Consider the following 25,745-nt stretch of genomic DNA (forward strand, 5'->3'; position numbering starts at 1 on the left):
ATCGAGGGTTTTGGGGCCAATGCAGCAAAAAAAATTCCAATACATATCTTTTGGTTGATCTAATACATAATTATCCAATCCTTTTGTCGACGAAACAACGTTTGATATTTTACAGTTGAGCCATAAATGTTCTTATAAATAACTACAAATAAAAAGGAAAAAAATAACCAATTGTTTAGAACTGAAAATTCAAGGAAATATTTTATTATATACATAAAGGCATTGATAAGTCTGTAAAACAAAGGTTTTTATAGTGGCAAACAAACTCAGGTATACTTATTTGTGTGAAACTTTAAAATCTACGGCTATTTCATTTATATCTCATGAAATGTAGAGAAAACGGGAACATTGGGCAAGAAACACAAAGGTTAAACTCACTCCCTGTAGCTGTCTGACACAATAAGACCCCCTCACATCACCTTCTCCTCCACCGTGACTGTGAAGTTAAAGACTTCCAGTTCATAACCTTCCACAGTTAGTCTATAACCCGATCCGGAAACCTCTTGTTCATTATCAACTTTTCCATCTTACTCACTAACCACTGTTTCTCCAGAAGCCTCTCTTTTCCTCCCCCATTCTGACATGTGCACCTTGCAGCATGGGTACAGCAGATGTTTTGCCCCCTGTGCATGTGCTAATAAAACCATTTTTTAAAACACGCTTGGCTGCACGTGTTCCTGCCAACATTCTTTACAGAGCAGCACGCAGGTGACAACAGCGTGATAGATGAAGTAATGCCACGGGCTGCAACGCGGCTGCAAAACACTGTCTCTTCATTAGATCATCTTTCTCACTGTAACAATGGTGTTTAGAGGTGTTGTAAATGGGACTGGTGTCAGGGATTAATGCACCTAGCTGGCAGTCAGCAGTGCTGTGTTTCCTCTGCATGTGGCTTTCTGTTGGCTTACATACACATTCAGCCGATCGAGGGAAGACACAGATCAATAAGTGAGAGTGGGTTTGATCCTGAAATAGTCGGCGTGTGTCCATGAGTTGAAGTTGGCTCGAGCAAGATACTGAAGAATTACTGCTCACTCACTGCACGTCAGATGAGGCTGGAAACTGAATTTTGGCTTTTGCAATATGTAATTTCATTTGTTGGGATTAAGGCTGCTTGATTCTATATATGCCTTTTGTGTCTCACGTGTCCTTTCTTGATATATCAATTCTCTATTTTTATTACTGTCAAAAAAACATTAAAAGACCATTGCCAAAAATGTATTTATACTTCTAGCGAGTATTGTCTGTGTATCCAAAAGCTGATATAGATCTCCACTATTTTCCATGCTGTTGCACTGGGTGACATTTTCCTTCACTGTTATAGATATAGACACTTTGTTTGTTTCCCAATCACCATCATACTGGTATACATACTCACCATCATGCTGGTATAAATACTCACCATCATGCTCATATAAATACTCACCATCATGCTGGTATAAATACTCACCATCATGCTCATATAAATACTCACCATCATGCTGGTATACATACTCACCATCATGCTCATATAAATACTCACCAATGAACCAAATGTGTATTAATGTGCAGCTGAAAATAGTCATGAACAGTGTACTCCTACACCTTGAGGTATTCAGACCCTGGTGTGTTGTGTATTATAGTAGCATCCCACTGGTCATTGTGTATTATCGCAGTATTTCACTCCGTGTTTACTCTCTTGCTGTCAAACTAGAATTGATGCGGGGAGGTCATGAAAGACACAAAGGATATTGTTGGACTGAAATACTGGTTAAGGAAGGGAACCTCACACATGCAGTCCAGATATGACAGAGTTGTTTGGCTGGCTTCTGTGTTTAGTGCTTGATACTGCAAGTATGCACCTGATGGTAAATGTGACTGCTTAACGATGCTGAAATACTGTGTTATCGCCGCTGTGTTGTGATTGTGATGCAGAGAAAAAAAAAGCAGAGTTTTATTCACGTTGTTTGCTGGAAAACATGTTTACTCGAATCGGTGTTAAAATGCTGGAAATGTGTGCGGCTGGGTCCTCCGCTGTTTTGCTGCTGAGTTGAACAAAGACGTTGAAGGATGTGGATACAATTTGAAGATGCCATGTAATGATCGCTTTTTCCATCACCCCCTGTGTGAGTGTGTGCTGGAGTGTGTGTTAGTGTGTGTGCGCGTGCTCATCGTGTGGTGCGCTGGTGTCATCCTGCAGCGTAATGGGGTTTTTATGGTTTTAATGGTACGCATCAGCAAACAAAAGCCATCACATGTCCTACGCTGTAAATGCTCAGAGCAGCCGGGTTCACAGACTGTTTACAAATGGCAGACGAGGCTCCACCCCCCCCTCTGCCTCATGCATTTAGCACACAGGGCAATTGAGCATGAGTGCATTTGCGTTATTCTCAAGTGGCGCTTTTCACATCACTGTCACAATCCCCTAAGATCGATGCATCCTGCCTCTTTAGCCTATACGTTCATGTTGTGATTAGTCAGTAAAAAATGGCCCGTTTGTTCCTGATAGCTTTAAACAAGAGAAGGGGGGGGGGGTTGGCCAGAAAGGTTTGATATTCCCTAGACGCACACCCCATTGCCGGGTGATGTAATGATGCCTCTCCACCCCCACTGACCCCCCCCTGGTGATTGTTGTAGATGTTAATGGCTGCACAGCCAAGCACCTGAGCCTTTTTGTTGTTGTTGGATACATTACATCATGGCTCGGGGGCAGGAGAGGTGATGTCATACCCGGGTCTCCAGCTTCCCTGCCCCCACCACAACCTCCCACTCACCCCCCCACTGCTTTGACTGGAGCTGCTCCAAAGCCAGCCAGTTGTAAATGTACTCTGCTTTCTAGGCATTGTCTAGAGGCACAGCAACCCGGCTCTTTATATCACCGTTACACAAAGCTCCAGCCTCAGCTGCTCGCACACAAACAAAATGAATGTGTCAGATGTTTGGTTGGAATTGTTGGACTTTTTCAAACATGCATCCTTGTGGAAAGAGAATAATTTGTATAGATTTCTTTGTATAATTTAAACCTTAACGTGCATGAAGATCACAAGATGATGTGCTGACCAGTAGTGTTGATGCTAACATTACATTTGAACTGTTCATATTTCTTGTAGTTATTTTGTGCACAAAAAGCCTCTAGTGTTTTGTCTGTCATTCATCAAAATGACAAGAAAATAACATTGATGGAGCAAGATGACAGAAAACTGCCTGGCAAAATGCAGGACGGAGCTTTGACAGCCAAATGACAAAACAACGTAAATAAATAAATAAATGTGATGTCCTACTTTTTGGAGGTGATGTGGTCCTTCGTCTTCTATAGAATGAAATGTGACGGCTCCAGTCGGTTACTTTGAGGCCTTATTTGTGTTTTCGGTTGTGAACTGAGGTGCTGGCTGTTTTGCGGTGTGGCTCTGATCAACTTATCTGTTGTTTATTGTGGTGGTCCACCTTTAAAACCTGCGTTGTTTTAATGTGATGTGTCATTTAAAGCATATAAGGGACTGTCTCTGAATCCAATATCCAGAGTCTCTAGAGGCAGAGGCCTGTCACCTGCACACACATGCACAACACACGCACACGCACACACACACACACACACACACATGTTTTCTGTCTCGATCTCACAAAGCAGAGTGTTGTTTAGTTGTTATTTGCCACCCTGTCAGTGATGCCGCCCCTCGCTGTACTACAGTCGAGTGAAAGAGAAGTGGCAGAGTCTATTTTCACTCTCTCTCTCGCTCTCTCTCTCTCTCTTACAAACACACTCGTCTCTCTCTCTCTCTTACAAACACACTCGTCTCCCTCCCTCTCTTCATTTCGCCATGTCTCGCTGCCTCCGTCGCCACAGCAACTGAAGGCCCTGCAGGGTGTGTATGGGGCTGGGTGGGTGGGTGGGTGAACTGGGTGGGGGGGGGGGACTCGAGCTCGCCCAGTTGCCATGGCTATCCCTGCTGAGTGACGGCGACGGAGTGACATCACTGTCCCCCGCGTTCCTCTTCCTCCTCTGGCCCCTATCCTCCAGCTGCATCTGCACTCGATGCCACTCTTCCTCTCCTCCTTCTGTACTACTTTATTTCTTTCTCTGCTCACTCTCTTTTAGAGGAAGTGTGCCTCTGTCTCAGTTTCTGTCTCCTCTCCCCGCCCAGGAAATGGCTTTTTACTTTATGCGGTTGCCATGCCGACCGGCTCCAGCCGCTGGCTTGCGCCGGAGCGAGCGTGACAATGGCATTACTCCCCCCCCTCCCCCTCCCCCCCCCCCCCCCTCCTCTCCTCCTCCCTCGATCCCATCCATCCCTCTATCATCTATTCCTCAAACCCTTTCTTTTTGTCCTCCTCTCCTTTCATCTCTCCATGATCTCCCTTCCACTCTCGGCCTCTCTACGCCCTTCTCCTCTTCCCATCTCTCCATCAGCCCTCCAGAGGAGCCCAGTGGCTGCTCTTATGGCATCACTGTGGGGCAAGGGAGGAGGTCCTGTCTCCCCCCCCTCCCCCCCCCCACATCTCTGCCACCGCCACCATCCCTCCTTCCTCCCCCTCCTCTGACACACATATCCCTCCTCCTCCCTACCCCTTCCTGCTCCCGTTACACACACACACACACACCGCTGGGTTTTAACGTACAGTACTTCGCTGGAGGCTGCAGGCGTCTCGGTCTTCGAATAATCTAATGGTGCATATAACGGCGCTGGACGTGCATGTGCGTGTGTGTAGCTTCACAGAGGGAGGGGAGAGAGAGAGAGAGAGAGAGCGTGAAGAGGCGGAGGAAGCAAACGTGAGTGAAAGTGTTGTCAGCCATTTTTCTCATCTTTTTTTTCTCCTCCTCCTCCTCCTCCTGCTTTCTGCTTTATTATCGGCGCGCTGCTGCTGCGCTCCGGCTGTGGATGTGATTGTCAAGTGCGCGCAGGGAAGCAGCTGTTTTTTTTTTTTTTTTAACTTGCGCTTGTATACGAGGATATTTCTTCTCTGTTTCACCCTCCTCTTCATCCGTGGGGATTTTAAGACATTTCCGCGGGGAGGCAGGAGATGAACGCCGGTGAGGAGAGTCTTGAATCAGGCCGAGGAACAGTGGATACTCCCCAAAAAACTGACAAGACGGTGCAGCCAGCCGAGGGAGTGGAGAGGGCGGGGGGGGGGGGGGGGCTTGGCTGGATATGATGGGGGTTCATGCTGTATCATAGAGCAGCTCCGGGATGTTAGATTTTAACCCGGTGAACATTTTTTCATTATGAAACCATTAGCAGCGTCAGACAGCCATGGAGTCCCGAGCCAGCAAGATAAAACCCCGGTAAGTAGCGCTATCGACGTGCATCGTTTTCTCTCCATCGCTCCTCTTCTGTTTTTTTCCCTCCCCTCGCCCTCATTTATGACCCAGTAGATATGATTACCGGCCGTGTAATGGATGTGCATCGGATTTCTATCGAGCCTGCAGAAGATGAATGAGCGCAGGGCGGAGGAAGGGCGAGACAGGAACCTGGACGGGGCTGATCGGAGGCTGGTTATCGCCCCGTCGAGCCTCCGATGTGTGTCAGTGTGTTGTACTAGAAACGGCCGCCATGTGCTTGCTGTCACTCGGAGCAGACGCGCGCATACACGCGCACAACGATTTTAGAGACTCTATTGGTCGTATGGGCCCGTAGCACATCGTGGGGGTTATTAAAATAAAGCAGCGGGTCTTAAACGGGGTAAAACCCTATTTAAGTGTCATGCAAATATAACACGCATGCACGCAGGGATCCGGTGGTGCATGTGTGTGCATGTGTGTGCGGTGCAAATAACGCCCACATGCACGCGCGGACCAGGTGGTGCAGGTGTGTTTAACGACCGATGCCTCTGCCCTCGTTATGTTTTACGACGCACCGAGGTGACAATATTTGATCGTAGGTCCATAAGCTGACATTAACCACGCGAGCCAATCAGCCGCACCACATGTCGTTTGCATTGCAGAAGAACAACAGTGAAAGCTGTAATAGATCAGGGTGGTTTGGTCGGAGAGGTGATGTCATGTGTGCAGAGATGAAGCTGCACTAAATTCAGTGATCCCACCTTTTAGCCTCTCGGAGCTGCTGCAGCTGCAGACGTCTGAATCCTGCAACAACACACTGATCAGTTGCATGAATCCTTCAGTTTCTAGTCGTTCTCTTGTTTTGTGGTGAGCAGCTGAGACGCTTCAGCTTTGACCGGGTTCCTCTGGTCGCCGGTGGCGCTGTCCGAGGTGCTGGAGGCGGCTCTGGCTGATCTGCACTTGAACGGTGAACGGATTGATCGGCTGCCTGTCAGCGCTGTTGGCATCACTCACGCACACACACACACCGGGACCACACAGACACACGCCAGCAGGGTTGTAAATCACACTGATGGACGGTTACTGGATCATAGAGCACAGACGCCGACCTAAGATATCACCGTAATAATCCTATAATAGTAAAAGATGTAGTACTTGTTGACGCTATACTTCATCTGCTGTCTCGGTGAGTCCTCATATAGGCTAAGAGCCAGTAGTAGTCTCTGCAAGTGTAACTATTCAATTTCTATTACTTCTTTATGTACATATATCAGCGTATGAGTGTATGTGAAGTATGGCTTTTTTTTTTTTTTTTTCGCTGGTACTGTTAAACCGAAATAGATCTTTCAACATTGATTGGACTGGTTTTCCAGAAATAGCTCAAAAAGCCCCCAGTGATTGGTAGCAGCTCTACACACATACAAAATGCACTTAAAGTATCGTAAGACACTTATTGTTTGGTTATTATAGTTGCTTTTAACAAGGAAAAGCAAAAGAGCACAATTGCCTTCAAGTAGCACATTGAATTCAAGAACCCTTCACTGGCAGGATGCCATCATTTTTGCAGCCAAAACCTGATTAAAGTCCAACACACATGCACGTCCAATCAGACTAAGCTTTTATGTCCAACATTGGGAAACATGAGTGTAACGATCTCAGTTTGGCTCATTTATCAATTGGCATCTTTCAGATTGTGTCAGTTGCCCACATCCAGTATTTTGCACTCAGGAGTAATTGTATATATTTTTTATTTTATGCTCTGATTTAATTTTGATTTCTTTTAATATACAATCATGTTAAAGGCCTTAACGTTTGCCCTTCACTGTTTTTCTTCTCCTCTGTCTTTCCCTCCACCCCCCTCATTCCTTTTTGTTTGTTTTGCTTTTAGCATATAAATGAAGGTTTGTGTAAATATTCATTTAGCCCAGCAGGAAACCCACCATGGGCAAAGTCAATAACAGCCACTAGATCCTATTACAGTAATGACATCACCAGAGTAGTCTTCTGACCATTGGCTGCAATATGTATGTAGTGTACAGAACTCTGCAGACCTGTGATTTACATTCCCACAGCTGCACTTTACCTTGACACCAACAAGGCACATGTTGACTCACACCATCACAGTACATTTCATGTTGATTTATCAGGTTTTATGGACCTGGCTGTGAATGCCGTCTCCTTATCTTTGAGCATTTTTGTTGAATTGATGGTGATATACAGACGACCTGTGCACAAATGCTTTAGCCTTGCTGGGCCTAGCTAATAAATCTGTGGGTTGCATTCAGGGACTTGACGCTGGTGGCAGTCTTTGTGCCACTGTTACCACCTGTGTTTCCTTAGGTACCTGTAATGCAAGAAAAACATATAAATCACATCATCTGTATCCTTTATAATCTTGTCAAAACTCAATAAGATGAATCTTGTGCAAAGAAACCTACTTTATGGAGATTTAGTGTTTTGTTGCACTTCCCACTCGTATACTCTTTACCGTAGCTAACATCTAGTTAGTCTAGTGGACTGTATTCCTCATTATAGATAGACATCTCCCCGTGTCTAGCTGCTGGATTGTGTGGTGCTGACTGGCAGCGCTGTAGGGAGAGGAAAGCCCACAGTGCATATCAGGTCCATTTAATCGGACACCCCACCGAAAAGGTTTTAATCTTTTGATCCGTGAGGCTCGGGGAAAACGAGAAACTGCCACCGTGGTCAGGGGAAACTCTGAGATGTGCTTGTTGTCTCTTTAAACAAGCAGAATTAAAACCATGAGAAATGTTTTAAGAGGCTGTGCAGCTGGAGGCTATTTTGTTATTGTGTTTTGCTAAATAATCTACATCCAATAAACCAGCTCTTTTATTCAGCTTTGTTCAGTGAAAGAAGGGCTTCTTTTTATTTGAGACGTGTCAACGCTTTGCACGCCACTCGGGTTTGCCTCTCTGAGCTTGGCCACCCGCAGCATGGGACAGCTAGTGTCGTAGCACAGATTCACCCCCGGGCATCGAAAGGCGGTAAAGAGATTGAGAACCAGCCAGCACTTCCACCCAGGGCTTCCACCCAGCAATCTAGGTCATTAGGTCTACAGTGTAATTTAAGGAGCACCACATCTGCTCACATGTAGGCAGAGCTGTGGCAGGAGCATTAGAGCGATGCTTAATCCTCCTGCGACAGCTGATTGTACGCATTCTCGACTCGCGCTTCTGCAGAGCTCACTTCATTTGTTTGGGAGAGAGAGTGCTGAATTTGGAGCACAGGAGCACAGAGGGGACTGCATAAGGTAGGATGATAGTCTGAATGTTGAGAGCTGTGGTGGATGCTGAGTCTTTTATAACCTGATTTCAAGAAACCTGTTATTTCAGACTCTTTTAGATCGATTGGAGGTAACACTGCACGGTGCATGCATTGCCGGGTTCTCGTGCCACTGATTGGAAAAGCTTAATGGCTGCGTGTCATTATTGTTGTGCTGGCATCCATCTTGGCCCAATATCTTACATGCCGTTGGGCCAAGGAGGTCAATGGACCACATGCTTATAGTCGGAATGGACCCTGGTTTATTGACCAACAGACGGATGACCTAAATGAGTGGAGTGAAAGGATTAAGTGTTTATTATCCTCTCCCTTCATCCCTCTTTGCTGCCCTGCCTTTATCTCTCTCTCTTTCCGGGAGGAGGGGCTTGTACGTATACAAAGGGCAAATGGGGGGGGCTATTAAGAGGTGGTGGGACGTTTCGGAGCTGGTTGTGGAAACCAGTGGGGATGTTAATATTGACGTGTAGACCACTCCAGTGCCCGGCTGGAAGGCCTCATCGACACAACTCCACATGACTGGTCTTGTACTCAATAATGAGTATATTCAATTTATTTAGGCCCCAGTGCCCTCCCACTTATTGAGTGTGCAACCAAAGTATTAAGAGTATGTTAACAATGACATATTACACTTGATGTTAATCCTCAAAATGGATCAGGAATGTTTGTTTATTCTTTTTTGGTTGTGGATGCTTGGTCATGTAGTTTTGTAGCAAGCATGAGACTCCTCAAACTTAGGGGAAATTAGAGTATTTGTTAGGGACTACTGTCACAGATCATTACACATCCACGGTTCAAGCTTTTATCATAACAGTTAATTTGAGCCCATAGACTGTATATAAAGATCAGTGTCATAATGTCAACCTTAAATTGGAGAAGCTACCTTTTGAGAAAATATCTCTACAGGTTACTTTGGCGACTGCTTCGTACTTTTTCCGGTTGTGTTCTATGAGAGCGATGCACTGAACCATAATCCGTTTAGGTCCCTAAAGTCATCAAAAAAAAAATGTGTAGCGGCTTTATCACTCCACTTCCAAACAAAGACATTCATCACACTAACACAATATTGTCCAGCCAGAGATAATAACGTAGGAGTCAGCTGGAGGCACTCAGGGTGAAGTCGACCAGACGAGGGAATGGAAAATGGTAGCCCCAGAGCAGGGGGGGGGGGGGAGATGGTGACTGACTGGCCCCTCTGGTCGTCCATTTTGATTGGTGCAGCCAGCCAGATAATTAAACGTGATGGCAATCTTTGACACAGTGTAATCACATCACACCTCAGTACCACAGGAGCTGCACTGTCTGGCCCTCGGTCTCTCGCCAGCGACGCAGAAATACTCTTTGTGAATAGAAATATCTCCTATTCTAATCCTACCCCAAACAAACAGCTTTTTTAAAATTAGTTAAGTGACTTAAACTCCTTCAGGTTGTCAATTTTTATTATAGCAGCTCATTAATATTGAGAAGTCTATCAGTCATAGATTCGAGTTTTCCAAATTGCTAATTCGCTTTGCCTCTCATCTCTATTAAGCCTTAAAGTCGCTGAGTGGCAGATGATTGTGTACCTGCTAAATAGCCTTGTGCGTATTTCTACCCAGTGTGTTCCATTTGTCATCCAGGAGACTTCACACTGTTTCAGCTGATGAGACCGATTTCCATAACAACCTGAGGCAGTATAGATATTTACAGCACCAGCTGCATTTGAGGTGGATGATGCTGACACCCAGACGACTCTACTTCAAAGACTATTCCAGGTTTCACAGTTCAGGATGTAAAGAAGGAAAAAGCCTGGTTGGTGAACACGAGCCGTCAAATGTCACAGCTACATCAGGATATAATCAAGTTTCTCTCTGACCTTTTATTTACTGGCATTCAAAGCTCAGTTAATATGTTTTCCCGTCCAAATGAAGAAATACGTGGTCTGTCCACATCTGAAAATATCCAGCGTGTGTAAACTTCCTCTCAAGATGTTTAGATCCAGCTCTGATATCCAGCAGCACGACGGATGAGGCAACCTAGTTAAATCAGCCACATTTGACTTTTAGGTGTGAAAATGTAATATTGATGAGCTGCCACAGCCAGAAGTGAAGTTGAAAGTGGGTTCGGAGCGGTTTCCCTGCTGAGTATCAAATATATATTGGTAAATAAAAGATTTAGCCATGAAATATTCACATCCATACACCCTGTGAACCAGTTTATGCAGTGTGATTAAATTCATTGCTCACCCCTCTAGCATCTTGTCAGATATGATGAATTTCACCCAAAAGATATAGAATAATGTATAAAACTTCCCTTGAAATAAAGTGTTAGTGATCATATTTAACATTTAAATTGATTAAATTATAAAAATTGTAATATTGATTGAGGTGAAGAGGTTTAAAAAGGGGTTTAGTAACATAACAGGTATAATTTTCACATTCTTTAACAAAACATGTCTTATTTCAGCCAGAATGTTAATGCATAATACTGTAATCTTCTTATCAGGACTATAACTGTTATCTTAATTATGGATTAATCAGACAATTGTCTTTCCCAGTTAATTGATGTCAAGTAGAAATACTTCGGAGCCTAAGCTGACATATTTTCATCTATTTGCTTATTGTGTCTTAGAGCCTGTGATAATCATTTATAAATATATAAAAGAGAAAAGCAGGAAAACACACATTTATTTGTTGATCTTTTTTGCTTGATAACTGATTCAAAACCTTGTAATTGTTTGCCAACTCTTTTCCTCAATGATTTCAGCACAACAACAAAAAAACATGCCGCACTTTTGTTTGATTCATCCCCTTTCCATACTTTCAGCAGGAGGTTTCTGATGTAGTTTACATATCAGGTTATACTCCATAGCGAAGTGGGGTTGGCTCAAAATATGGCTAATTACAGTTGGGACTTTCGAATCTCGAAGAAGGGTTTCCCCCAATTACAGCCTGGTATTCGTTCAGATTATCCAAGTTGCTTTAATTGGGGTATTTCCTTAATGTATGCAGCACTTCTTGTTTGTTTGTTCGGCTCAGGAAAACAGCTCTCTTGTATTTAATGGCTAACTGATGCTATCTACTGGTTTTTCAGAGGAAGAAATGTGTCACTCAGTTTTTGGCATATTTCTATTGTCAGTTAAGTTTCTTGCAGAGTTTGTAGACACTTTAGATTCCCCCCCCCCCCGCTTTAAACCTCCCCTTTCTGATGTGTGATTTTACCCAACTGCTCTTTAATTGACAGACAGAGGGGGGGTTGAAGCGGAGGGGCCTGTTTTTCATTCTCATATTGTCCTAAACCTGATAAAGGTTTTTTGACGGATCCATTAAGTCAAGTTATGTAATTAACAACTCGTCTTTTCTGCCTTTTCCTTTGCTTTCATTCTAGATTATGTGTAAAGGGGAGCTCTTGCAGTGGGAGTAATTCATGTTTTAGTTCTGTTAACAATGAGTAATCACAACAATTGGAGAAATCCTTTTTATTCTACCCTTTTGCAATTAACATTTACAGGGCCGTTTTATAGTTTTTGTATAAAGCAATTGCAGAAAATCCTTTTTCATTAAAACAGCTATTGACTGAATGTCCGCTTCACCAAAACATTTTATATTTCATGAGACTTTTCAAATATAAAATAGGGAAGAATTGCAATATCATCCAAGCATAGTAGACGGTTCCTACACAATATCAGTCAAACCGAAGAACAACATGCTGCTAAGGCCTGGCAGTCAGCATGTGTGTCAGTGTGAGTGACCAGTGGTGGTTGCTGGGCTGGATGATACTGACCATGTGTGTGTATGTTGTGTGTGTGTGTGTATGTGCAGCTCCCCGCAGACTTCAGCCGACTTCACCTGGCCGACGGCTTGCACCCACAGGTGACCCACGTCTCCTCCAGCCACTCAGGATGTAGTATCACCAGCGACTCTGGAAGCAGCAGCCTGTCAGACATTTACCAGGTAAGCCCCCCCCACACCCAAACTTGGTGCTGGATCCCCCCCCCCCCCCCCCTTCTCACACCTGGACTCCCCTGGATAGTTGAGTAGTATTTTAGTAGGTGGAGTGATAAAGAAGTTCCATCTGTTGGGCTCGGGTTTGGTGTCTAATGTTGTTTATTTACACTCTTAAACATTAAGTATCTTAAGCTGCTTTCAGACATGAACTGTCAGATGCTCCGGATGTTCTTCTCCTGCCTGCCCCATAGTAAAATGTCCGGGTGAGTCAATGTGAGAATACAACAGGAAAATGTCCGGACAATTTAGAGAGCAAGTGGGCGTGTACATGATGTTTCTCTCATGTTACGAACAAAAAGAATAAAAATATCTCGGGATGAAAAAGAGACGTCAAACGCGTAGAAGAAGCCGATGATGTCAACCTCTCTGTGATAAGACTCGACGCTGGTGATCTTCTCTGTTGCCGTCCCTCACCTGAATGTTCCAGACATTTTTCCTGTTGTTGTGAACGCGTCTGATTCGTAAAAGCCAAAATGCTCAGACCCAATTTTAAAGACATTTTCCAGAGTTCATGTCTGGAAACGGCGTTATAATAAATTCTTTCATCACTTTGGGAAATACCTTTATTCTCTTTCTTGCCTAAAGTTTCATGATATTACTCATACCACGAGCAACCATTTAGCTTAGCTCAGCATTTTTTATTTGAATGGCACAGGTTTTAAACAAAATTGTTGTTTCCCCCCGTTTCCAGTCTTTATGCTAAGCTAAGCTAACGTAAACTGTTTCTAGCTGGCTCAACTTTATATATTTACTATACAAAAAAAATTGTATCAGTCTTTTCCTTTAACACCTTTCGATGGTATCACTTTTTAAGCATTATGCACAACATAGTTGAACAATATATTTTCTAGTATAATGTGTTAATAATATATAATCTTAGTGGATAGATTAAGTAAGAGGGTCAAACTGATATTAGTCTCATAAAGTACTAATAACACGAGATAAGCAGCATAATAAGCCATTTCTTGACTTGCAATTTTATGGTAAAATAACTCTCAAAAAAAGATATAGGCCACTAGACAGAGTCAGATAATGCAAATGCACTTATTACTGTCATTAAAAAAAGAAACTGGTCCGGCAGCTTCAACCCCCCCAGTGGTAACTAAAACACGATACAGCTCAGAAGAACACCCACACACACGCAAAAATTCTCGTGACTGTGGACGTGCCCCAAACCCTGCAACTAATCCTCTTAACATAGCACACCCACCCCATTGGCTCTCAGTGCCGTCACCTGCTGTGAGCCTATTTGTGTGTGTGTGTGTGTGTGTGCGTGTTTGTTTGTCTCTGTGCTTGTGACTGTGCTCAGGGGCATCAGTCAGAATCCCTTCACTTTGTTCAGACTGATTCCTGGCTCGTGTTTGTGTGTGCAGGGGCGTTAAATTGTTTAAATGCAGCTGTATAGTTGCATGTGTGTGTGGGGTTGGTATGAGTGAGCATTACTGTTGAGTCTGTGTGTGTGTGTGTGTGTATGTGTGTCAGTGAGTGTTATTGTGTGCTGGTGTGTGTGCTCGGCCATGCTGTCGCTGGCTGGGGCAGGTTGAACAGGCTCTTCTGTCCCCAGTCTGTGATCCTGGTCTTACAGCCATCTGCTAGCAGCTCTCTGGCTGTCCCTTGATATCTCAGTCTCTGAAACTCACACACACACACTAACACACAAACACACACAACTGTCCCATTTATCCTCGTTTGCTGGATCCCTGCACATGCAGCTTTTCTCTAACCTGTAGAAAAAGCTCTTTGCTTGCTCTTGCTTACCGCTCCTAACCAAAAAACTCGCTGTAACTTTGCTTTGCCTCGAAGTCCTAATATTTTCTTGCTTGTCACAGTCTATAAAATGTCTCCTCTCAGCTCACTGGTGATCTACTTGTGTGTGTGTGTGTGTGTGTTTGTCAGTGCTTGTGCGACCTCTACCACCAAAGGTATTGTTGCGTATCCTTGCTGTGTTTTTGTGTATATTCAGCTTCACAGTCCTGTCTTAAATCTGTCCAATTTAGAGCTGAAACAATTAGTCAGCTGGCGGAAAATAGATCAAGGGTGAATTTGATCTATCCAGTAATAAATCTAGTCCTTTTTAAAACAAAAAATGAACTGGTTTGAGTTCCTTAGATATGAGGATTTTTAGCTTTGCTTTGTTTTTGATGATGGTAAAGAGACAATTTGCGGGGTTTGAACAGATCACATCCGGCGTGACTCCTCCAACTGTTGGTTTTATGCAACATTACTTTTTTATCGTTTGCTTAAGTTGCACCCTGCAGGTTTCCGAATTAATACTAAAATGTAATAGATTACCAGAGATGTTTGTGGTCCTCACTGGGGATGTTTTGGAATAAACACATCACAGGAAGCCTGGTTCTTTTCACCTGAGGCCACAGGAAGTCGCTGGTACACAGAAACACGTTGGTATAAAAGTTTAATCGTAGTCTTCATCACAGTTTTCAGCGTTTAGCCCGTGCTGGTGTGAAGAGTTTCTGAGCAGATAGCGGGTGTGGAGTTTTTTTTAATGGAAAGCACTGAATACTTAAACCTCTGGGCTGCTCTGATCTCAACAGCCACCGCTGGCCTCCACCGGTGAAGCACCATATGAAGAGTCGCTCCCACGTCACTGCCAACATGGCGCACTGTTTTGTGTCTGAATAAATCATGAAATTGGTCCTTCAGAAGGACTTTGAAAGCATTGATCCACGAATAGTGTTGATGAAATATTAACAGCACCTGACTCGCCCCCAGACTCTTAATGCTCGCTGCATATTTATGGATTTCTGATGTATACATGACACGGAAATGAGACGGCACGAATACAAAGACACACAGCCGAGCGACCTTTGGGTAATTACAGGACGCCGGCTCACAGACGTTGACAAGATGTCTCCATGTGGAAGGCTGAGCGTTTGTTTTGTACCAAGTTGAATACTATGACGTCATTGCGGCACAAAGGAAAACTGTATGTTCGTTTGTTCTGTAATTTATGTTCTGTGGTTCAAGATCAGATATGCTGTTCAGCTTTTATTGTTCCCTGCCCCTTTCTCGATCTGTGTGTGTCCACGCCCACATCATCTGTGCAGACCCTGTCCCTGCCCCACCCGCCAGGGTGTGTGTGTGTGTGTGTGCGCTGGTGACGCCCCAATGGCCGACCAGACACTGGCCTGAATCATTGATGAGCCCTTTTCACATGGCATTTGAAGAGAAATGACATTGGCTTTCGGTGAGAGACGGGGTGCTGGGACTCAGAGCTTTGAAACATTTACAGCCGAGTGACAAGCTGTGAGGTGAAGATGCGTCTGGCACTTGGATTCTGTGGACAGTTTGTAAAGACGACCTTTTCTTCGCTTTCTATTACGCAACTCGACTACGCCGAGGTAAGAGGGTTCACGGTGGTTGGTCGTCGGTGCAGATGCTTGTTTTTATCACTGCTTTGGTTTATTCTGAGAGGGTTTCATGTTTGGAACCAGGCGATGTGGCCCCTCTGTCATTTACATAAGTATTTTTCTTTGATGATAGCAGGAGCCCTCTATTGCTCATGCACAAGTATTTGCATTGCTTTCACTTTTCATCTTAGTTGATGTTACTGGCTCCGCACATGTTTCATCTTGTGCTTTCAAAGAACAGGATCTGGCTGTGAGGCAGGCGGTGGAGTTTGCTGAGAGAGGGTAGTTGGGAGTTAATTAGCTTGGTGCCATGCACGGCAGACTGTTTGATATGGAGTGTTGATGACTGTCTTTCTCATACATTACTGAATACCTCATCAATTTCGTGAAATGGCTCAAATCTGGAATTAAAAAAAAAAATGCAGTGTGTCGCAGCTGAGGTTTGTGATGTTGTGTGATTTGCGCGGCGTGTATGTGCCTGCTCCTCTTCATCCAATGGCTGTTTACAAATTCTGCTCTGTAGCTTGTAGAGTCGATTGTGAGTTTGGTGTCTGGCTTTGTCAGCAGCTGCCAGCTTTTGAAATGAACATGTGGGTGATTTGTTGTCTTGCTCAAAGACACTTGCATAGATTCAAACCCTGACCTGATGGTTGTGTTTACAGCCGGCTGTATGTTGCCAACCGCTGACGTTGGATGGAGAAATCCCTTCCTATGTTAATCAATAATCAATGACTAACTCCTTGTTTGTTTCCCCTCTTCGTGTAGGCCACAGAGAACGAACCCGGTGACATGGACCTGAGTGGCCTGCCGGAGACCGCCGTGGACTCCGAGGAGGATGACGATGAGGAGGACATCGAGCGAGCGTCGGACCCCCTCATGAGCCGGGACATTGTGCGTGACTGCCTGGAGAAGGACCCGATGGACAGAACCGATGATGACATAGGTGAGCGCCCAGTCACGAGTTCTAAAGCCACCAATTCTAAAACATACTGAATAAGCAACAGTGTTTTTTTTTTGCTGCAGCTTATAAATAGATTTATTTGGCTTTGTGGTGCAGTGTATTTTAAAAAGTCTATTTCTGTGCGAACCTGAAAGTGCAGTGTTCGCAAGACTTCTTTAGAGAGTGATAGGATTTGAAGATGTCATCGAAAAAACACAGTGCTGCTCTCAGCCGGGACCAAATGGGGAAACGACTGGGACAGCACTCGTCCCAGTTTACGCTTAATTAATTTATCTGTGTAAAAACCACACCCTACCCTTCTTATTTAAATCGGTCACAGCAAATTTGCATTTGTGTGAAGTCTGAACTGCTCTCGTTTACAAGCCAAGCTTTCGAGTAATTCTCAAAGCCACATCAGGCTTGCAGTACCATATCCCTGAAAGCTATGATGACTCAACTCCAATGAGAATGATAGGCACGTTGGAAAGAAAGTAGAGTACGCACTCTTAGAGCTCAGCTACAGATGTGGACTGGAGGAGGAGGATGATGCATCGAATGCAGAGAGAGTAACAACGAGTGCCAACCCCCTCCTCCCCCCCTCTCTGCTGATGTCCCCCCTCCCTCTGCCGGCAGGCTTTTCTAGGTCACTCCGGCACATCCTCTCGCCTCACCTCTCCCAACACATTAAACTTTCAGTGCTTCCACGGCTTCACACACGACGCTGTTGCCATGCCAAGCACAGGTCAACCTAGACGCCAGACTGCTGCTGGCCAGCCAGTGGGGGAGACGGTGATGGTAGACAATACATTCAAAAGAGTAAAAACAGAAACATTACTACTATTTGCATTAATATATATCTCTAGAGATTATTAGATGCCACTTAAAATTGTTAGACAGCTGTAGAGATTCTCAGATACATCTCGAGATTGCCGGATAGGTCTAGAGATTGTGAGATGATTCATGATTTTTTTCGGATCATTTGTGTGAGCACACCTGTTAAACCTGTTCACCGCTGACGGAGCACTCAGTTAGATTTCTGTCTCGGTTCAGTGTCTGCAGTGAACCCACACAGGGGTCACGGAGCGAAGTGTCAGCGATTATTCTTGGCTCGCCCTGAAAGTTTTATCAATGGAATTGATATTTGGCTTGATGTTCTCCAGATAATGATTCCTCTGTTGGCTATTCATTGTGGTGATGATCCATTTTGATGCTCAGCCTGCAGCTCGTGTCATCTAGGCTGGAAGTGAGGACAGGAGCGGGCGGCCCAAGAGCTCTGCACGTCCTCTCTCTCTCTCTCTCTCTCCTCTGGGTGTCAAGACTCTGTTTGCTCTTTTGTTTTTTCCTTCCTAACCTCCCTCCACTCACTCCGCTGTCTCTCCTCTCCTCTCTCCCCCACACAGAGCAATTACTGGAGTTCATGCATCAACTGCCAGCGTTTGCAAACATGACCATGTCAGTGAGGAGGGAACTGTGCGCCGTCATGGTTTTTGCTGTAGTGGAACGCGCCGGCACCATCGTTCTCAACGACGGAGAGGAGGTGTGTGTTCATCCACGTTTACCCACATAATAAGCCTGGTCTTGTGACATTGTCTTGCCTTCGTGTGTGTCTTTGAACTGCACAGTAGTTTCACCTCTTCACGCCAATGAACCTCTATTTTTCCATTTGATGTTTTTCTGCTCTATTAAACTTGAATAGCCGACATCTCTTTATCACCAGGCCCCTCTGGGTTCCCTCAGGCTACGAAAGCAAGCATCACTTATTCTCCTTCTCTCTGGTCAGAGCATATCAATGGAGACAATTTGATCGTTTTGCTATAATGCACTCAAACAATCGAGAGGAGAACTTGCCTCGAAGGCCCGGACACTAAATCTCCAGTCACAGGGAATTCAAGGTTCATGGATTCGCTGACGGCTTTAAAGCTGTGAATCTTTAAAATGTGGGTCAGCTTTTCAGGAATTCTTAAAACAATCCCAGCTAATGAAAAATAAACGAGTAACCTCTTTTTAAATCAAGCAATTCCGACGTCTAACAATACTTCTAGTGCATTGTAACTTATTCTAGTTGTGTTTCGCTGGGCAGTTTTAATATTTTCCTGCTATCACTGAATCTTTTAGAGGAAAGTTAGAAACCATCTGTTAGTTGCAGCAACATTGTGTAGTTACTGCATGTGGTTCTTTTTGATTAATAACTTTAAAGCGTTCATTAACAACAGCTGCTAGGAACATTAAAGTATTAATTATTTCATCATTATTACTGTTTCTCCTTCTGCTGTTTTCTTTTCTTGCTCTCGTTTCTTCTTCTAACGTCTAACCACCATCGCCTGGTGTTTTCCTACAGTTGGATTCCTGGTCAGTGATTCTCAACGGTTCTGTGGAAGTGACGTATCCCGACAGCCGGACGGAGATCCTGTGTATGGGGAACAGCTTTGGGGTGTCACCGACCATGGAGAAGGAATACATGAAGGGTGTGATGAAGACCAAGGTGGACGACTGCCAGGTAGGTTAATAATATGTTTGAGCAGGAATACTGAGCTCTTCCACTGCTCAGGTTATCGGGTCAATTTCCTCTTCATCTTTGTGTGAAAAGCATGCTATGACCCCTGCTGTCACTGAGAGCCACTTGAGCTAAAGGTGTTGGAACTCATGGAGCTGAAATCATCTTGGACAGTGGCATCCCCTAGATATTTTGAAAGCGACTCGGTCGACACCTGTAAAGAACAAGTGTGTTTAATGGGAGTGAGGTGAAAGTAACGACAGAGAAAAGTTTCAAGAAAATCTCCTTATTTGCGAAAACGACATTAATTTATCATCATTAAAACTGTCATCAAGAGATAACACTAGATTAGAAGATTGAGAATTAACATTAATTTTTTGTTTCAAATATGCCTCTAACGCTTGTTTTTCCGGATCTTGTCCAGTTTGTGTGCATAGCCCAGCAGGACTACTGCTGCATCCTCAACCAGGTGGAGAAGAACATGCAGAAGGTCGAGGAGGAAGGTGAGATTGTCATGGTGAAGGAACACCGCGAGCTGGATCGCACCGGCACCAGGAAAGGACACATCGTTATCAAGGTGAACAATCTGCCCTCAGTCAATTTACTTTAATCCCAAAAAACTGTCAGGAGTCCTCGGTTTGGCATCAGATATCTAAGGGATTATGTCTAAAAATATATATGACCAGACCTCTATTATATAAAAATAATGTTTCAATGTTAAACCTCAGGGCACGCCGGAGCGTCTCACCATGCACCTGGTGGAGGAGCACTCGGTGGTGGACCCCACGTACATCGAGGACTTCCTGTTGACCTACAGGACCTTCCTCTCCAGCCCCATGGTCGTGGGCAAGAAGCTCCTGGAGTGGTTCCATGACCCCAGTCTCAGGGACAAGGTACAGCTAGAAGTAATGAATCTATTATTAAATAATAACTACTGCAATTAATTGAATGATTGAGTAAATTGCTTGCGAAAAATTGCATGCACAGAACATTGTCTACACAACCAGTCAACCAGTAAACTGTATGTTGACCTGTGCTGATCATGTGATTGCTCCAGGTTACACGGGTAGTCTTGCTGTGGGTAAACAATCATTTCAATGACTTTGAGGGTGACGCTGCCATGACTCACTTTCTGGAGGAGTTTGAAAGCAATCTGGAGAAAGAAGTGAGTTTAACCAATCCACTTTGTGCAGTATTTTGAAGGTGCGAAATTGTATTGGGTCAATTTGTGTCACATTTCTCACATCTCTGTGTTGTTTTTTCCCTCTCCCAGAAAATGTGTGGGCACCTCAGACTGTTAAATATAGCATGTGCTGCTAAAGCCAAGCCGCGGCTGGTGACACTGACCAAGCCGTCCAGGGACTCTCCTCTGGCGTTCACCCTGCTCGGAGGTCAGGAGAAAGGTTTTCGCGTCTTTATCGATGCCGTGGAGTCCGGGAGCAAAGCAGCAGAAGTCGGCCTTAAGCGTGGAGATCAGGTAAGAAAGCTTCACCTTAACACCCTGCATATCATTTAAGGACACTGATACCATCCTCCATAACTTCCTCTACGTCACCGTCTTTATCAGTCAATATATACAGTTCTGGGATTTGATTTCTTTCAATTTTAGTGTTGAGTGTGTAGCTGCACCTAACCTCCAACTTTTTAAAGTTCAGCAGTCTCAAAAAATTCTTTCCCACAGTCGACTAGAGCTGAGGAGAAATCCCTCCTGTCAAACAGAATTGAATTCTTCTTGTAAAACTGGTTTTACATTTTGCTCCAGCTTGAATTCAACAGGGTTTCATTCTTAAACTCTGAAATTGAACTCGCCAGTAGCAGCGGGCCCCCCCCCCCCCGTGTTGGCTTTCTCCTCGCAACCGAAACTCTCAACCGTTTTCACACCCGGCCGTCCTCATGGCTTTAAGCAAAGTCTCTTAATCCTTGAAACCATCTTGAGAGTGTCTGGATGCGAGTTAAGCCCTCCTGACTCCACAAACATCCCCTGCAGCTGTTTCCCCAAAAGGAAGCAGAGAAGCTGACATGTTTGGAAGCATTCACTCGCTCATACCCGCTCACACGCTTCCGATTCAGCCTCAGTAACTGTCGTCGTTAACTCAGAACATTTCAGAGCTCCACATTTAAAGAGAGTATTAATCTCACATCTCGAGCATTAGTCCCTCTGTAGTAAACCTCAGCGTCTCGCTAATCGCTTCTCATCACAAAACAAATATTTAGTCAGTCTTTACTTGCAGAGGAGCAGCAGAGGGTAGCCAGTGCTTAACTCACAGTCAAAGGTGATTTCCTCTCCCACTAAAGAGGAAGCGGCGAAGCCTGGTTGGCAGATTGCATTTGAATGCAAATATCCGGCCCCTTATAGAGAGGTCAAGCTGTAAAGACCAAGACGAGACAATTTGAAGGGGCACCGCCCTCGTTAATGTCAGAAACACGTGCTGGACTAAATGTCGCTTTGTAAAACAAACCAGCTTTAGACAATTTATTACGTTCCTTTGTTGACTACAAAGAATAAAGTTCAGAGGTCATTTTCCTTCAGTTTGAGGTTTAACACTATTCGGATGCAATCTGACAGAAGGAGTCGGGGAGATTATTGCAATGTTTCTCTTACCCACCAGTTTAACGATGGAGTTTAATGATGGATCTCTTCTCTCTGCAGATCTTAGAGGTCAATGGGCAGAACTTTGAGAACGTCCAGCTCAACAAAGCCAACGAGATCCTGAAGAACAACACGCACTTGTCTATAACTGTGAAAACAAACCTCTTAGGTAAGTAAATAGATTTCACGAGTCGTTCTCCTTTTGTCACATGTAGCATTAAAGTAAATAAATGTGAGCTCAATGATTTGAAGCTAAAGAGAGGCCTGGTCGGGCACTACTTTAAGAAAGACAGAAGTGCTTCAAGCTAAATGAAAAGAGAGAGGGACTGACAAGAATTCACAAGGTGGCCATTAATCAGAATGATGTCAGCTGCACTAACACCAAGAATACGGCTCATCCCTTTAATCTGCTTTTTGTCTCTTACCTCTCTAGTGTTTAAAGATCTCCTAACAAGGCCTGAACAGGACCACGACTTGGACGGTGAGGAGGAGCACGACAGGAAGAACGGGGCGCCACACCTCCCGAAGATCGGAGACATCAAGAAGGCCAGCCGCTACTCCATCCCCGACCTGGCGGTGGACGTGGAGCAGGTGATGGGCCTGGAGAAGGTCAGCAAGAAGGCGAAGAGCAACTCGGTGGGAGGACGCAACAAGCTGAAGAAGATCTTTGACAAGACGCTCACCAGCATCCTGCCTCCCAAACCATACAAGTAATGAGACCTATTTACTTTTGTGTGGCTTTGCTAATTACCAACTTGATTAATTACTTTTGAAGCAGATGTAAGACGTGATTGATGGTCTCCCTGAATACGTCAGATCCTGATGTATCTCATCTTGTAGCATTAATGATGCAATAATATACTGTTCAAATGATTAACATTCTACATTAAGAGTTGCCTTTTGATTTAGCAAGAAAAACAAATAGAAGTTTATAATAAAGGTGCATATTTCAAAATTGTTATAAGAAAAATCTGAGATAGTGATTTCATTCTCTATGGCAATGTTGATTCTTTCTAACTGTGATTGCTAAGTCATCCGGTTTGTTGTTCCAATGAACCAGCACAGATCTTAAATAGATGTTTCTGTTCGCTGACCCACATGTGCTCCTGTCAAAGCACCAGTCAACCAGCGTTAGGTGTGAAACGATTATTTTCTCTACAGCGAGTGTCCTCACCTCCAATTCTCTCCGACACAAACATCGCCCTCTGCCTGTTGCTGACAGAACTGCTGCCTCCCCCTCCCTCCCTCACGCTCTCTGTCTTGTTTCCATAGTGAGGTTTGCGTGGGCCAATCGCAGGACGACAGCATCGTGGGGATGAAACAGTCCAAACAGATCGCCCCGGCTCTGCCCGTCAGTGGGAACCTGTCGTCGTCAAACCCCGACCTGCTGCAGTCGCACCACCGCATCCTCGACTTCAACAACCAGCCAGGTGTGTTTTCAACTGCCCAGTAAATGTGTTGTGGGAAATATCACAGTGGAAAGTGGATCTCTGAGCTTGGGAACCACTGTATGATGAAGATAGTTTAACACCTTTTATTGATCAAAGTGTCTTTTCAACTTGATCCCAAACCTTTGTGTGTCATTTACACTGATTAACACAACCCCAGATACAGCTTAGGTATTTCATCCCTCAGTATTTATATGAAGTCACATCGTCCAGCCCTGCAGTACATTTTGTCCACTCTGCTGTAAAGCTCCAGCAGTAGAACTCTAACCTCTTTATTTTTCACTGTATCTTTATTAACTCCTGTCCCGTCACATGTTGTTTATGTTCCCATCCAGTTCCAGTTATACTAAGTGAGTATCCATTTCTCTCCCCGTGATGCTGCTTCTCTTAGCACAGCAGAGTCTTTGTCAATGTTCTCAGCCTCTCAAACTTAGCAGCATTAATACATTTGCTGTACTCTAGTTTGCAGATGTAACATAAACTCAATAAATCAGCGTATGTGTTGCGTAACGCTAACAGCGCTGCTCTGATGACTGATTGCTCAGATTTCTGTGGACACGTGGGAAGTGATTTTAATCTTGGAGACTTGGGACCATATGATTTTTTTTTTTTTTTCAAGGTGTGTTTCCAATCAAACTAATGAATGATGGGAAAATGTAGTTTTCAGTTGACATCTAAATCAAAACGCTGGGATCGAATGGCTTTGGCAAAACAGAAGTGATGGGTGTTGTTTAGATTCAATCATCTGTTCCCTTAGAGTAAAATCTGATTAGCGTTCAGCATTTATCCTCATAACCATCATGTGTCCTCCACAGATTTGTCAGACCAGGTGTTACGAGTCTTCAAGGCCGACCAGCAGTCTCGGTACATCATGATCGGGAAGGACACGACGGCGAAGGAGGTGGTGGCCCAGGCTATCAGGGAGTTCGCCCTGACGGCAGCACCGGAGGCTTATTCGCTGTGCGAGGTGTCCGTCACGCCGGAGGGCGTCATCAAGCAGAGGCGATTACCAGACCAGCTTTCTAAACTGGCCGACAGGATTCAGCTCAGCGGCAGGTAATGACGTCTTTAGTTTGATGGGCTAATCCCTAATCGCAGCCCTTTTCCTCTTCTTTCTTACCTGAAGGAGGGGGTTGCGCTTCGAACCTGCAGAAACCATCCTGATCAAATATTGGTCAGATAAAAAATAGATGAGTGCTGCAGTTAACAGTAATTGCCAATATGGATTAACTCCAATTGATCATTTAGTCTATAAAAGGTCAGAAAGGGTAATCGTATTTTCCAGGACCCCAGGGTGAATATCCAGTGTTCCTGGATTGAAAATGTTCCTGGATTCTCGATCGATCATTAGTTCCAGCACTAAAATAATCCGGTATTCCTCCATCATTAGATACTACCTGAAGAGCAACATGGAGACGGAGACGCTATGTTCAGACGACGATGCCCAGGACCTCCTGAGGGAAGGTCAGATCTCTCTGTTACAGCTCAGCACGGTGGAGGTGGCCACCCAGCTCTCCATGCGGGCTTTCGAACTTTTCTGTGCCATCGAGCCCACCGAGTACATCGACGACCTGTTCAAGAGGCGCTCGAAGACGGGCTCGTTCAGCCTGAAGCGCTTCGAGGAGAATCTCAATCACGAGACCTTCTGGGTGGCGACGGAGGTGACCCAGGAGCCCAACCAGCTCAAACGCATGAAGAACGTCAAGCACTTCATCAAGATCGCCCTGCACTGCCGCGAGTGCAAGAACTTCAACTCCATGTTTGCCATCATCAGGTAAGAGGGAGTCAGGGATGTGATCTGTGAACAAGTTCAGTTTTGATTTAATTGCCTTTTGATGATCATATTTATACTGTATATCTGAACGCTCTCTTCCCTCCACAGTGGTCTGAACCTGGCTCCGGTCTCCAGACTGAGGGGGACATGGGAAAAGCTACCGAGCAAATATGAGAAGCTGTTCGGGGACCTGCAGGACCTCTTTGATCCTTCCAGAAACATGGCCAAGTACAGGAATCTGCTCAACAATCAAAACCTCCAGCCACCCATCATCCCCTTGTTCCCCGTCATCAAGAAGGACCTCACCTTCTTACATGAAGGTAGTTGATTCATCACAATCCTGAATATCCAATTGTAGTGATCGCTTTGGTTGGTAATGGTATATATGTGGTCCTCGCTACTGTGTTATAATACAGACAATAAAAGTCTTAGTCTATCTAGACCAACCGTGTAGAATCTAAAAAAACTTAGATTATTTTACGTGAAAGCAAACATGTAGCATCTAGATTATTTCATTAACCACTAGGTATGAATTCTTACATTATAATGTAATATTTAGATGTTAATCTTTGTGAATTCCACTTTCTG

The 25,745-nt window shown here is 44.5% G+C and overlaps 1 protein-coding gene across 6 annotated transcripts in view; it reads left to right on the forward strand.

The window, feature by feature from the left end:
- The window catches only part of rapgef2b (Rap guanine nucleotide exchange factor 2b), a 98,850-nt gene that overhangs the window by 63,566 nt on the left and 9,539 nt on the right, over nt 1–25,745 (forward strand). For 2 of the 6 annotated variants that reach the window (XM_053428719.1, XM_053428716.1), the window contains 15 exons: nt 12,358–12,489; nt 16,677–16,854; nt 18,252–18,388; nt 19,190–19,348; nt 19,770–19,922; nt 20,074–20,250; nt 20,403–20,510; nt 20,619–20,822; nt 21,996–22,104; nt 22,369–22,645; nt 23,208–23,365; nt 23,719–23,733; nt 24,199–24,439; nt 24,774–25,157; nt 25,266–25,477. In XM_053428719.1, the coding sequence (XP_053284694.1) occupies nt 12,358–12,489; nt 16,677–16,854; nt 18,252–18,388; nt 19,190–19,348; nt 19,770–19,922; nt 20,074–20,250; nt 20,403–20,510; nt 20,619–20,822; nt 21,996–22,104; nt 22,369–22,645; nt 23,208–23,365; nt 23,719–23,733; nt 24,199–24,439; nt 24,774–25,157; nt 25,266–25,477 (2,644 nt within the window). The remainder of the gene's footprint in view (nt 1–12,357; nt 12,490–16,676; nt 16,855–18,251; nt 18,389–19,189; nt 19,349–19,769; nt 19,923–20,073; nt 20,251–20,402; nt 20,511–20,618; nt 20,823–21,995; nt 22,105–22,368; nt 22,646–23,207; nt 23,366–23,718; nt 23,734–24,198; nt 24,440–24,773; nt 25,158–25,265; nt 25,478–25,745) is intronic. The other 4 variants (XM_053428714.1, XM_053428715.1, XM_053428717.1 and 1 more) reach the window with 2 other exon arrangements.

Source organism: Pleuronectes platessa, chromosome 8 (genome assembly GCF_947347685.1).
Source record: "Pleuronectes platessa chromosome 8, fPlePla1.1, whole genome shotgun sequence".
NCBI classification, from domain to species: Eukaryota; Metazoa; Chordata; class Actinopteri; order Pleuronectiformes; family Pleuronectidae; genus Pleuronectes; species Pleuronectes platessa.